The following is a 15132-nucleotide window of genomic DNA, read 5'->3' as shown; positions in this document are numbered from 1 at the left end:
TAAATCGAAAGGCTTTTAGCTAATGGGGAATTAAAATAATGAGTAAAATTATCAAAGAGATAAATCGCATTTCATGTAATTATGTAGAAAAAAGTACTTCAAATCAAATAATACGCTAAGAATTTTGCCGAAATATAGTTAACAGCTAAAAACTATAAATAAAAGTTAATCTGAATTTGTCCATCAATCATACTTTTTTTTTTAAGTAAAGCTGAAAACACATACATATACATATGTATAAATGGATCCAAAGCAACCATCCACTGTTCGAGTTTATAACGCATCCTCCCGCAAAACGGACCTCAATTGGTGTCCCTTTTATGGGCCACCTGTGGAGGCCAGAGACACAATCATCATCGTCCCCACCTGGAGGGGACAATGATGGGGGAACGGGATGGGAATTGAATTTGTCTCGTTGCGGGCATTGTAAACATTGTTTCACCGCTCACCTTTATTGCCGTTTTATTGCAGATATTCTGCTAAACTTCCGCACCACCTTCGTGTCGCGCAAGGGCGAGGTTGTCTCCAATTCGAAGCAGATTGCCATCAATTACTTCCGAGGATGGTTCGCCCTGGATCTTCTGGCCGCGCTGCCCTTTGATCACCTCTACGCCTCCGATTTGTACGACGGCGAGGTGAGTAATCGCTATTCACAGCCGACGATTGCATAAATTTACCCAACAAGCCCTGAATTATTAAGGCCAGATTTGCATTTGCATTTGGAGGCCGGAGGTCGAGGCTCTTCTATATACCCAAGGAATCGACGGGATGATGTATCACATACAACATAGTTTCATTACCATTAAGTCCACACTATTTCGTGTTCCCGACAAATTGTTTGCCCAATTTGTTTAAATCCCCTTGCGGCTTTTCCCCGGGGCTTTACATTAATCATTTATGGCCCAAATTTCAAGTGGTAAATGGCCTTAGGAGATTTGCATAAAACTATTTTGGCCGCATGCATTATGCATATTCAAAGTTCACAGTTTTGCGCTGGGCCACTTAATCGGATTATACAGAAATGTGCAGTTGGGGCGAAAAATTTAGAATTCATTTTACTTTGTTTGGAGAATGGGGTTTGTAATGTGTGTCGTTTAAAATTTAGGGTTTGGTCTACAATTAAGTGACTTTTGTTAATGGCAAAAGGAAAAGTAAACTAAACTTATAATTTGGGTTTATAATTTCGAATTACTAAATATTGGAATAGAAAAATATAAGAATATGATAAAAATATTGTATTTATAAATTGAACTTTTGTGCACTGTTTCTCTGTTTATTTTTTAAGCAAGCCACCCTATAATTCCAACTTAAAGCTTGCTTCTACAAACAGGAATTCCAAGTGCATATATTTTAAGCTGGCATTTTTAGACAGCTTTTTGCACAAAAGGCAGGCTCAGCACTTGACCCCTTTGGAGAGCAGTTGACGCTCATTAAGCCGATTACATTGGCCAAAGCCTCGCCGACTGAGTGTTCCGGCTGGTCCGCGTTTTAATTACGGGCTAAGTAGGCGGGCGTCGACAAGGTTGTGACCCAAATGTGCAGCTAGAACAGCATTAATGTTTTTAAATCCCGAAAAGTGTGTCGGTTTGGTCCAGCAGTCGGCCGCAGACTCGAGCTTAAAGTCCTATGTAAGTGCAGTTATGATGACATTGGCCACCGTCCGGTGGTTCTGAGGACTAAAACCCTCGAGCGATCGTCGCAGGACAATGGCGCAGTCCTCGAGCGGGCTTATGTTATTCAGCTTTCACTTGGCTCGTTGCCTGCTTCTCCTTCCAGACATCTTCTCTTCCTGTGAAGTGGTCAGCGCACTGATTGCGCCAAGTGGAGAACGCTGTCGTCGTCTTTATTGACAGTCCAAGGATTTCCTGGGCGCACTACCAAATGCCATTACAGTGGGGCTTTGCTAAGTGCAATTTATAAAAGCATTAGGCAATTATAATAAAAATCAAGCTCGTCTTGAACATATGTTTTAAGTTATATTTGATTTTGTTTTTGCCTATATTCGAAATCATCCTTGAAAATTAGTGGAAAACGCAACTTCTAATATTAAAATGATTTTAATAATATTTTTACTTAAAATTTTAAATTATTCTGAACAACATAAATTAATTATTGTATTATTATTCGTGTTTAAAATCTAAATGCTTATTTTAATCGTAATATTTATAATTGTTTTTTTAAGCCATCATTGCAAAGCTATATATTTTTTTTTTGGTATTTGTCTATGATGAAAAATAATTAAATTTCTATATGCTATCAGTAGAAATATTTTTCTATGGCTGCTGGTGATTAAATTCGACGACAATCCCCTGTGGGATTATCATTTGAGATAAATTTCGTTCGAACTCATGTTTCATTGATTTTCTTTACCGCTCCGTCATCATGTTGCGGTTTTTTTGTAGCTGTTTCTTTTCCAACTTCCGCTGGATACACTGATCAAATAAAAGGCGCTTTTGGCCATGATTTTCCCCCACTTTCAGTGACTTCCGCTCCAGGAAATTTAGCCACGTTCTGGGGCGGGCAGAAAAAGTTTTGTTTTATTTTTTTTTGGCCAAATCAGGGGCGTGTGCTAAGCTGCTGACACAGAAAGTTTCGATAAAACTTTAATGTTCTCTAATTGTAAAAATTTGTGACACTCTCCAAAGCAACAGAAAAGTTGGCCAGAAGTCATTTATGAATGTATTTGGGACTTAAACTTTTACATTTTTATACACTTTGATATTTATTTTATACTTGCTCGCTTTGCATACAATTTGAGCTAATGCACTTGAAACTTTTGCATATTTAGTTTATTCAAAAGTTTTAATTATCTTTGGGACCCCAAAAAGGCAGTCAGTCACTGGGAAAAAAATCGAGGAAGTCGGATGAGGAAGTTTCCTCATTGCCGCCAAGCTGTTGCTGCTGTGCACGATGATGTTGTCGTTGTCGCTGCTCACACAAAGTGAAAAGTAAACAAAGGGAGCGTGAGGCGGCGCAAAACTTTAGCAAAGAAAGAGACAGTGTTTAGGGGCGGAAAGGGGGTATGTGGGCTGAAAATCATGGGAGTGGAAATCCAAGAATGAAAGTGAAAGCGCAGCACAAATTGCAACGTGAATTACAATTCGCCTTGATGTTGTTTTTTTGCCTTTGTCTTTCTAGGCAGACAGAAAACCCACGCATTTTTACAGTGCGTGACAAAGGTGTAATTTTAGTAATTGAAATACATTTTTATTCAACGTTATTTACTTAACAAGAAAGGATATAATATTATTTATCTTTGTTTTTTTTTAATTTCTTATTTATAAAGTTTTTTAAATATTTTCAAATAACAAGTAAAATAGCAACAAAATCATTTTAGTTTTTATGAAAAACCATCATTATATAGCTTACTGTTAATTAGACTATTTTAATGTCGTCACAGCTTAGTTGACTTACATTTTTGAAACGCACTGTCTGTGCAATAGTGCGTATGGACTGCAAATGAAAGAGAAAACACGAAGGCGTAGCTGTCTGTCTATTGACGCTCTACCTAAATGCCCTAGCTAAACTGTTTGTATGTCTACGCCCACCGGTTTTTTCAATGCCTTGTTACCTTTTCATCAATTTTTTTTGTTCTCCTTTAACGAGTATTGAGTTCTTTAGAAGGAGACAAAAAATTAAAAAAAACCTAAAGGATCTTATATTGGTTGGTCATGTTTTAGCCGGATTTAAAATTATTCTAATAATAAAAATACATTTTTTGCATATTACGGAAGGTTTAAAATTTATGTTATTCCATTTTGTTAAAGCAAAAATTACAATTTCCCCATCCTAATTTTCTCCCTATACCTTAAGGTCTTTCTTAAGCTGAAGCTTCGTCAGCGGCAATCACGAAAGAGAAATAAAAATTTCCATCTAAGGTTAAACGACGGCATTAGCCTTCAATTTACTCAAATTCTACGCCCGGGTCAGGCCCTCCGATAAGCTTGTTTATGTTTGCATTAGACTTTTAGCCCCGCCTCTCATTTATCCGCCACTTCATCTTTTTATTTTTTGATGACATCCTTTCTTCTGATTTCGTCCCTTTTTTAGCGCGGTCATGCGGGCTCTGGGAAGTTGTCAATTTTCTGATTTTTTAGTGTGCACATAACAAAAGTTTAGAGGCCCTGAAAAGTAGGCAACAAAATCGTACATTTGAATGCCCCGAAAAGTGGGCAACAAAAGGTGGTGGCAAACAAAAAATGGAGAATGGAAAAGCGGAAGCCGAAAACCCAAGCAAACTAATGGGCAGTGCGGAACGCGAAAGAGGCGTGGCATTTCGCCGCTGTTCGCTTACATTTTAACAACCTTGAAGTGGGTCGTTTGGCTATATGTATATTTTTTATGCATTCCATCTCTTTTTTGTGCCCAGGAATCGCACATCCATCTTGTGAAATTGACGCGTCTGTTGCGGCTTGCTCGCCTGTTGCAAAAAATTGATCGATACTCGCAGCACACGGCCATGATACTGACATTGCTGATGTTCTCCTTCACGCTGGCCGCCCATTGGTTGGCCTGCATTTGGTATGTGATAGCGGTCAAGGAGTACGAGTGGTTCCCCGAGAGCAACATCGGTGAGTATAGTATGTGGGAGGCACCTGTGCTGAAGGTCCCGCATAGTTAGAGTTACAGTTACGGCCACAGGTGGGGTCAAAATTCTAGTCCGAACGCTTTATTTATTATTTACATCGAACTTTCTATTGAAATAAAAATTTAAAATCAATATTAAGGCTTAGTACTCAACCCAACAAAAAGTCGTCCAAAACAAAAGACTTCATATGAAAAACAACGTCAAAAAATTTTGTTTCATATGAAGTTTTTGTTTTGGACGACTTTTTGTTGGGTTGAGTTCTAGCCCTAAGTGATAACTTTGTTGTAGAGATTTTGGAAAACATGAATAAAATTACAAAATATCTAAAATAACAATTTTAAAGTTCCCTTGTTAGATTAAAAAATCAGGAAAAATAAAAGATAGAAAAGAAAGAAAGATAGAAAATGAAAAAAAAATGTACTGCTTACTAAAATTTGGGAACAATAACTATTTTGGTTTTCTGACAAACAAAAAAAATTGTATATTTCCTAATATTTTTAATTTGCGGTAATATTTTATTGTTAGAGGATATCACTGGATATGAATAATGTTCTAATATAGTCAACTGCAAATTTTTAATTTCCCTTCCCATTACTTTGACCTCTACTGTGTTATGAGAGTGTGTACCAAAGGTAATTTGGTTAGTTGGTTAGTCAACAGTGAAGGGCAGGGCATCGTCCAACGCTAACTGAATTTTCAGCCTCCCTTGGCCAAAGATACACCACCACCTGGACCATCGAAAACCAAGCATCCGAATCCGAACCAACCACTGGAACCACCCACCCACTACACGTGTGGTTAATGAATATTGTGTTAGCCGGGGTTTAAAGTTGGTTTACGGATTAGCGCACATTGCATCAAATCGAATCAAATCATCACAAACACACATATATTGCGATGGGGAAAAAGTTTTCATCATCATATTTTCTGGCACTTAATCAGTGGGTGGAAAAATCTTCCAGGCTTGACTGACACGAAAAGTTTCACTTTGACGTTTCCGTTTCGGGGCCAAACAGTTTGTGCCGGATTTTGGCACGAACTCGAGAGACTGACAGACTGACAAACAAACTGGAAGTCGAAAAAGTTAGGCCCAGTCATTGTCAATTTGATAAGCCCAATTTGTTTGGGCCGCAAATTGTAATTAAACGCCATACTAAACCAGTTTTCTTCTCTGTTTCCTCTTCTCGTCTTCCCGTCGTATTAAATGCCTCAAGTATTCTTCACAGGTTGGCTGCAGCTTTTGGCGGAGAGGAAAAACGCTTCCGTGGCCATTTTGACCACGGCGGAAACGTATTCCACGGCCTTGTACTTCACCTTCACGAGTCTCACTTCCGTGGGATTTGGCAACGTTTCGGCGAACACGACGGCCGAAAAGGTCTTCACCATCATCATGATGCTCATTGGCGGTGGGTACTAAGTATAATGTTTAAACTGCAAAATATTGTTATAAATGGGGATGGTAGTTTCCTAAAATTGTCAAGTATTCGGGAAAGACATTCCTTAAATGTATGGGAAAAGGTCATAAAAGATGCCTCGTTCACCTTAAGTTTTATGAGTTTGCTTACTTAAATCGCAGGGGAATTTAAGGTAAATGATAATTTAACCCAAAATATAAAATGTCTCCTAAAACTTAAAAAGCTAACGATTTGTATGCCTTGCCCAAAAATAATTTTGTGAATTATTTTGTTTTAGATTTTTTTTTAAACCAAATATTTGCAACATATGTACATACGACATGATTATAGAGTAAATCAGAAAGAAACCATCCCATAGTTCTTTGTAAATTGTTAAAAATTGTTTAGCATAAACAGGAACTGGGGTGTAAATTATAGGTCTCATCAAAAATATAGGCCAAACTTCTGCCTAAAAATTACAGCACGTGCAGCGTTCATAACCGATATTGCTTTTTTTGGCCGCCAAGCCGAGATTTAATGATATATCGCATCCATTTCATTAACCAGCTCTGATGCACGCCGTGGTCTTCGGTAACGTGACTGCCATCATCCAAAGGATGTACTCGCGCCGTTCGCTTTATGAGAGCAAATGGCGCGACCTAAAGGACTTTGTGGCCCTGCACAATGTGAGTATGATTTCGATTTGCAGCGACCGCAGGGAAAAGGGAACCAAATGAGACTCTCAGGAGAGGACCCTACTTCACCGGAAAAGTGCCACTCGATGGGTTTTATTAGAATGCAGCGCACATTTTCCATATGCCACGCAACGCTGGGCAGGAAATGAAAAAGGGAAAGGAAATGGCTGCTCAAGGCCATGAATTGCTGATTTCAGTATATTCTAGGGCATCGTGTTTGCCTGCCCATCGTGTTGCCTGCAACCTGTTGATGGGGGCAAACTTGAGGGTCGCTCCATTAGGCAGCGCCACGCGGCGTATACGCAATGAGCTGCACCCACGTCGCATACGCAATGCGATGCACAATTAAGCGCATTTGTGCGGCTTTCAACCGCGAAATGCATGCAAATGAAGTGAAAGTAGCGCGCATTGCAGCTCATTAAACGCTAAGATGGGAAAAAGAGAAAGAACTAAAAAGAGCAAAAACTAGAGCAAAGCGAATGCAATTATAATTTATGATCTCCTCATTACAGATGCCCAAGGAGCTGAAGCAGCGCATCGAGGACTACTTTCAGACCTCCTGGTCACTCAGCCATGGCATCGACATATACGAGGTGAGTATCGAGTAGCCGATTCCCCCGGGGCACATCCATCTCTTTTCTATTCAGCGTGTGTGTGTGTCATAAATTATGAAGGCTGTACACTGGGGAAAACCAGTCAATGTTTCGTCAATAACTTTGTTCATTAGGTATTTATGGAAAAGTATTTGACCCTTGTCGATCTTGAAATTATGTCTGGCTCTTAGAGCTTGAAAAAAATGGACAGTTTGATTTTTCTCGATATTTAATTAGAGTTTTTCCTTAAGAAATATCGAAGCGATATCAAGCCCTTCTGGTTTCCCATACAGCATAAATGCTATCATACGTACTAATTTCAGTAAACTATTTCCACTCTAGGAAACTATTTATTTCTCTGTATTTTCTTGGCCAACCCCCCAAAAAAACTGATTGGCAAAGTTGTCGACGCAGCAGTCTATCGATGGATTCAACTTGACTGACTTCAGTCAAACTTCACTTTCAGATTCTGAATCCGAATCAGAATCGTCAGTGCCAGCGGCCTTTCCTCTCCGATAAACGTCTGAGCCCTTAATTAAGCAAATGTCCGTGGGGTTAACATATAGTGCTGTACTTGGACATGTGACTTATTGATTGGCTGCGGGTCAAATGCCAAATGTGTGGCACTCCTTTGATTGGTCATCCATGTGCTCAGGTATTTCAACCGCACTGCCATTCTGGCACTCTGCCATTCGGAACAAAAGTTAAAATTAAATATCGAAATTATATGTGTGAACGGGTGGCTGGCTGCCTGGATTTTCCTGTGGCTTTTCATTGTTTTCCTTCTGTGCGGTGCTGTTGGCCCTTCGGGCGGCATCTACATTTTAATTAAAAATTTTTACAATTACATTAACTCGAGCAGAAGGAAAGACGTGCCATTTGTGTACCTTATCTTCTGGGTAAAAGCTGTCAAGTGCATTAAGTTACCAGTTCGCCTGCTCTCTTTCTGCTAATTTGGTTCTGAGCTGTCTTTTGCCAGTTTTATTGTGTACAGCTGCTTTGGTTTCTTGTTTATTTTTATCGGCTTTGAAACTGTAGCACTATAATTCCGAACACGATGGGCAAAGTTTTTCCTGCAGCTGCATGGAAATAGCCGATTGTTGGCCGAGAGAAATCAATCATTGGGTCTGCTATGCAGTTTTGAACTTTAACTTGTTTCAACTTTGCCCGGCTGGTCAGGTGGGCAAAAGGGGAAACTTTGTTTTTCCCAACTTGCTTGCTGTACAATAAAATGCATCAGAAGTGCATGGCAGTCGAAAGAGCAGCGATTCCACTCGCTAATTGCTATTAGCTGAGAGCCATGCGAAACAACTTTTCGCCCCGCGCCCTCTTTTAATAGTGTTAATTAAAACCTCTTCAAATAAAACCCACTTTTATCTCAGCTTCCAGGTTGCTTGGTGAGTGACTTTTGCTTTGTTGACTTTAATTTAATGGACTTTCGATTTAGTTAGGGTCATTCGAGATTTATGTAATTTATATAAAAGTTTTCTACTAAGTTGAAAATTATTAATTTTGTAAAGACTTTATTTTTAGCTTGTATTTATTTTTTTTTGTATTTAATTGACTATATTTTCTCTATTATTTCCTTATTATCTCCTTCCTTTCCTCATTACAATAGCCAATGTATTGCAATTTTCGTAAGCTCAAGGCTACCAAATTAATTAGCGCTTTCCCTCCTTTTGAAGATTCTTCTTCATGTCAGTATACAAAGCTAGCTGTCAGCTGTTAACTCTTGATATGACGGCGGAAATGTTAAGCACTCGTCTTACCATTTAAGCTGCAATTAAACGCCGATTTTCGCATCTCCTACAGGAATTTTGACAACACCTAATGGAATTTAATTTAATTACAGGCCAAACATGAAATATACACACACACGACCTGTCGATGCCACACGAATTATAGCACCAGAATTCGGGGGTCGATGGAAAATGGGGAGTCGTCGACTGGCTGGCACTAAATTAAATTGTTAATTTATTGCGCATGAAAATTAACTGGCAAAATGTCGGCGTTTCCCTCTAAAAGCTAAATGATGTTGGGGCCCCGACAGCGCGAATTTCAACTTAAGTTCGGGCCGACAAAACAGAAAAAATACCACCCACTTTCGGCTTCGGCTTTTGGCCAGTGTGTGAGCGCAATTAATGTAAAATATTTTACACTTCAACGAGCGCAGAAGGGAAAGCAGAGACAGAATGGAACATAAATAACAATTCTTTGGAAATTGCCCTTTGGGGAGGCAGGCAAAAAGGGCATACAATAAAAGCAACCAAACTCAAACAAAAACCCAGGAAAAACTTTCAACATATTTCCATGTTTAGTTCCGCTTGGTTAGCTAAAGTTCCTTTTGTTTTGCACTCATAAATATTCACAGCTGAGTAAAAAACAATAGTTGCCATTGCACGTTTTTAAAAATAAAAGTGTAAAAATTATGGAAAAAGAGAGAAAAATGGTGAAAATTAAAATGGTAAACTGTAGGTACTTAAATAAATTATTTATGAAGTGAAAAGTTAACTTAATAGTTGATGTGTTGTAAACTATTTTTAAAACTATTTTGTTGTCAACAGCTGTACATTTGGAAATTTGGAAATTTGCTGACATCTATTTTGGTCGGAAATATTTGCACTTTGCGTTGGCATTTGTTGTGAATTTTTAATTAAGATCTGACCGGCCTGAAATTGATTTAGTTGCCTTTGGCCTTAATTAATGGGCAAACACAAACACACAAGTTGTCCAACTATTTATACAATTAAGTGGAATTCACTGTAAGCTGATCCACTAAATATGAAGCCATAATCCATCGAATTGGGCAGCCACACAGATTTGGCCATATCATTTGCGGACTAGTTGGCAAACAATTTTACGCGATTCTCGTGCTTATGAATAAAACTCGAGCGTAATCAGCCCCTGAGTCCCTAGTAATATGTACATCCATATGGATAACTACAGAGACGAAAGTCAGAACAATGCCTGGATGGTGAATGTAAACAAGCAAGATGCAAATTCTCTCTCAATTTCCATGTTAATCCCGAAACACCGACAATTCCCATCCAATACACTTAAAGCGAATCCCAGGAAAAAAGAGATAAAAACGCGGGGGTAAAAGGAAAAATATAATTATACCCTGTCAGGAGGTTGCGGAAAATCAGGGGGACTTCTCTTTTCATAAGAATTCGACTTATCGGGAATAAAAATTAAAGGGTGAGCTCGCGTAAAAGGTAACGAACTTTATTTGTTGGGCGGATTTAATCGCTCCTAATTAAAAGACAATTAAATAAACGTAGCTGTAAAATCTGCTGAATACCTATAGTCCTTTTCATAGGAAACCATAATTTGATTAATTTGGAGGCAAAGCCCAACAAAAATATATCAACAGGGAAATTTCTCTGAAATAATTTCCTTAACTTGCTTTTTGGTAAAACAATAAGTACAATACTTACAGGGTATTTATTGTTTCTTTAGCCTCTACTGTCATTTTTTCCATCTTGTAATACACATTGCAGTGAAACAACAAGCAAGACCAGATAATCTTGAATATTTCCCTGGTGCCAGAGTAAAATAATGCCAAGCATTTCCCTTACAATTTTCAGGCGATTCAATTTTCACGTGTGTATATTCTACTTTTCCTTTTCACTTGTGCGTGTGTGACTGTGTGTGTGTAGGGGTGGAGCTTATTCCTGCGTCTCCACTCATCTTTGACTTACCTTTTCTCGGCTTTTCCTCTTCTTGCAGACACTGCGCGAATTTCCCGAGGAACTGCGTGGCGACGTCTCCATGCATCTACATCGTGAAATATTACAGCTGCCGATATTCGAAGCGGCCTCCCAGGTGAGTTTAGTCTACACTCAACGAATTATTTTGTAAAAAAAATAATTTCTCACAAAAGCCAGAAAAACCCTATATTTGAAAACATCAATAAAAATAGAAAAAGAAATTGCATTTTGAAAGGTTTGAAAATAAAAATGTAAGCGCTGAAACCAATAACAAAAGCTGGTAGCTTTTTTTCAAATATTTTTCCATGTGTACCTGTGCGATTGCTCTTTTCCAGGGGTCGAAGAATATGTCGCTTTGAAACCGATTCAACTTCAGACAAATGGAACGAAATGGCTGCGATGGCAAAATAATCAGCAGCAATGGGACTGGAAGAGCGGGGGGGAATGAGGGGAGGGGTAAAAGGAGGGGCCAACAGGTGGGGGTCAGGTAAAAGAGAAGATGAAGGCCAGGCGAGCAGTCAAAAGTTAACTGCGGGCTTAACTGAAACGTTTTTTGGGCTTCGTTCGTTTCGTCCTTTGTCGCTCTGAAGCTCAAACGCAGCCAAACAACCGCATACAAATACGCCAAAACACACACATGAAAGTGAGGAGCGGCTTGTTGTACAGACAACGATGTAGTCTAGAATAGTTAAAGGGGGTGACATTTGTTCTATACTCAAAATAACTAATATTTTAAATATTAACCTTTCTATTTATTAGAATTAGTAAATAAAATCGAAGACTATTTAAAATTCTTATATATTAGTTATATTTTTGTTTTCTGTGTAAAAAATTACAACTTACAACAAATTCCGAAGTGTCTTCTGTAAAGTTATAATCTCCAAGGAATTTTCACACTCGCACCCTTTTATAAACATTAAACATTATTCTTAAAGAATAACTAAATAATTTGGAAACGGTTATTAAGAATGTCCAATATAAATTTGTGCCAAAAAAAAGATAATATTTTAATGAATCTATAACCAACTTCTAAGTGCAAACTGTCAAATTATAGTCTCCAAGGATTTTTTATACAAACTTTATCTTAGTCCCCCTGCCTACACCCATGGCACAGGTAAAGTTGCCGAGCCATCTCACTGAGGCTTGTGCTTCGGCTTTGCCCTGTGGGCCAAGTTCCATTCGTTTGACTGAAGCGAAGCATGAAAAAGGTTTTTGGCCAACAGCAAACTTGTACGCAAAAATCCCCTCGAATGCAAGTGTGTGTGGTCGAGTAGTTTTCGATGGCCAATGTCAATACCCTTGTCAACCGCCAAAAAGCTTTAATAAGTGCTCACTGTACGGTTGTTTTGGGGGGGTTGGTGGGTTGCAGATGGAAATCATTTGCGTAAAAGCCGCCTGGCTTAAGCTAGAGATTGTGCAGTAATTGATTTCTCATCTACGGTACAACTGCTCTGGGGCTAGAAAGTTCTATGACCCATTGCAGCCACTAAGGCCACATTGAAATAAGTGAATACAATTGCAGATGGAAAGAAATTGATTTTAGGACGTTCACATCTACTTTCTGTAGAAAAAGGAATTTACTTTGGTATCTTAAAGGTGGTAGAAACAAAAGACTGAAATAATGTTAATAAAAATATAGGCCTTTCAGATCAAAGCTTCAAATTGCGCACGTTTCTATAGCAGCCGTTTCAATTTTACTAAAAATAGATCCAGGAATTTCAATCACATTTTTACCAAGGCAAACGATTTTTCAAAAGAAGCGGATTTTGCTTATTGAACGCTGTTATTAAAACAGAAAATGTTGTTCCGCATTATTAAAACAAAGCAACACAAGAAAATTAATATGATTGAAGAATTTTGGTTTTCCTTTGTTGTCTTATATCAGGAAGGAAAGTATAAATAGCATATATTTAACTAAATTATTTACACAACACAGGAAAAAGCCTCAAGTCATAAATCAAACAAATAATTTATTAGGAAATAACCAATCGTTCAGAAGTTTTCAGCTGAAAACGTATAAGTTATGACCGCGCATTTCAATGATATCTATAGAGCGTGATAATGCGATTGTGGTTCAATTTTCTGAAGGGATAAAGTGGAGGTGCCACCTAATGAAATGCAACTCAAGCTAAGTTGGAAGGCAAACAAAACGAGGCGAATTGAACGACCGAATGACCGGACAAAATACAGAAAAAAGGAAAAACAGAAGCCGAATGACAAAGGCGGACTGCAAACATTAATAAAGCTTATTCAGAAAGGCAAAGTAACGCAAACAAAAACCACTCAACAGTTATAAGCGCGCTTTAAGCCACTTTTCGTGGGCAAATGCGTGGGTCTGGATGGGGTTGGTGTTGGGTTGGGGCTGTGCGAAAGGGGGTTAATAGGGATGAATAGGGGTGAAATCGGGGGTCGGTCTTAAACCGCAGGACACATTCCGGGGCAAGGACACGCAGCTGTTGCCGTTTTGTTTCATTGCGCAAATAAAACGCGACCGAGCTAAATGCTAAATGCCTCTGACCGAGAAGAACAATTCCTGACTAAACCAGAATCGCATTTACTTGAACCCCGATTTGTTACATGTTCGGTTGCAGGGCTGCCTGAAACTTTTGTCCCTGCACATAAAGACGAACTTCTGTGCGCCCGGGGAGTATCTGATCCACAAAGGCGACGCCCTCAACTACATATACTATCTGTGCAACGGCTCCATGGAGGTGATCAAAGACGATATGGTGGTGGCTATTTTGGGTGAGTTTGTATTGAGTATTTTTCTTGTATTTCTTAGTTACAGAGTTTAATTATAATTATAAAACCTATTAAACTTGTATTTATTTTGTATTCTTAAAATGTTATTATCAATTAATTTTGGCTTCATTAAATTTTAAGGATTATTAAGCTGAAGTTCTGGATTCAGCTTAGGGCCAAATATTCTTTAAGATCATATTATTTGAACCAAATAAATTAATTCTTAAATGGCTTAAATAAATTCCTATTTCTGGAATTTGTAATTTTAATCTGAAATAAAATCAACACATTTTTACTTATTTTAATATAGGTTTTACCTATTTAGTTTTCTGTTTCTTCTTTAAAAAATGTAATAACGCCAACGCAAGCACTTTAAAGTTAAATGAATTTTATTTACTTTTCCCATCCATTTCCAACCATTATTTTGGCTGTTGATTTTCATTTATCGATTGTCAAATTTTCATTTTGTTTATGTTTCGACTAGTAGCGTCTATTGAACTTCTGTCAGTTCATTCGCTTCTGCGTTGGCTGAATTCCATTTTCACTTTGGCCAAGACAGTGGGGCTCGGAGAGTCATCTGCTTGTTTATTCATTCATGGCAGGCAGTGTCATCAACTTGAGCAGGGCCATCAAGTCGGGGTCTACTACTTGGCCCAGACAAATGCCAGGCTCTATTTTTATGCTCATTGATTCTGAATGTTCTGCATAGTGCTGACCTTTTCTCTCGCTGCTCGTGTCGTCTCTTCAACAGGTAAGGGCGACCTTGTGGGCTCCGACATCAACGTGCACCTGGTGGCCACCAGCAATGGCCAGATGACCGCCACCACCAACAGTGCTGGCCAGGATGTAGTCGTCCGCAGCAGCAGCGACATTAAGGTAAGGTAAAACACCCATCGGCTCCATGGATAGCCTCCTGCTGTATAGAGTGGGATGTGCAGTAATTAAATAGAATTTATTTTTACACCAGCCCCTGGACGGGAGCTCAAGGGCGAACGTGAATGGAATGCATTCAGAAAGTGATAGTGGACAGCGCGATGGGGGAGCCCTGAGTTGATTGTGGGCAGAGGATTTTAATTTTCAATGAGATGTAGTTTAATATTTCCTTTGACTGCCGGTGCTTTCTATAAGCCTATTTTAATATTTATTATGTTCTGTGTTTATTAAAATTCACATTTATGATTTAAAGCTTTGTTCTATACCTATAAAAATAGGAAAAATATTTAAGTTTCCTGGGTACACCCCATTCTATTTTTAAAACCCACATCACTTAACTTTCATGGAAAACCTGTGGCTTGTGCATGCCTTTCAACTCAGCTCTTCAACTCAGGGTTAATGCTCGAATAAAACAGCTTAATTGCCGCTTAAGCCAGGCAAACGGCAGGGATATGTGATGAGATGACCTGCTCTCCT

At 38.7% G+C, this 15132-nt stretch overlaps 1 protein-coding gene across 4 annotated transcripts in view; it reads left to right on the top strand.

The window, feature by feature from the left end:
* Nucleotides 1-15132, top strand: part of Elk (Eag-like K[+] channel) — a 77161-nt gene that overhangs the window by 57531 nt on the left and 4498 nt on the right. For 2 of the 4 annotated variants that reach the window (XM_070213394.1, XM_070213393.1), the window contains exons 8-15: nucleotides 472-635; nucleotides 4370-4571; nucleotides 5803-5994; nucleotides 6550-6668; nucleotides 7190-7270; nucleotides 11000-11095; nucleotides 13572-13725; nucleotides 14474-14598. In XM_070213394.1, coding sequence (XP_070069495.1) covers nucleotides 472-635; nucleotides 4370-4571; nucleotides 5803-5994; nucleotides 6550-6668; nucleotides 7190-7270; nucleotides 11000-11095; nucleotides 13572-13725; nucleotides 14474-14598 — 1133 coding nt within the window. Of the gene's footprint in view, nucleotides 1-471; nucleotides 636-4108; nucleotides 4312-4369; nucleotides 4572-5802; nucleotides 5995-6549; nucleotides 6669-7189; nucleotides 7271-10999; nucleotides 11096-13571; nucleotides 13726-14473; nucleotides 14599-15132 lie in introns of those variants that run through there. The other 2 variants (XM_017154747.3, XM_070213395.1) reach the window with 2 other exon arrangements.

Source organism: Drosophila takahashii, chromosome 2R (assembly GCF_030179915.1).
Source record: "Drosophila takahashii strain IR98-3 E-12201 chromosome 2R, DtakHiC1v2, whole genome shotgun sequence".
NCBI classification, from domain to species: Eukaryota; Metazoa; Arthropoda; class Insecta; order Diptera; family Drosophilidae; genus Drosophila; species Drosophila takahashii.
Note: the sequence above shows the minus strand (reverse complement) of the source record. Positions and strands in the feature narration are given on the sequence as shown.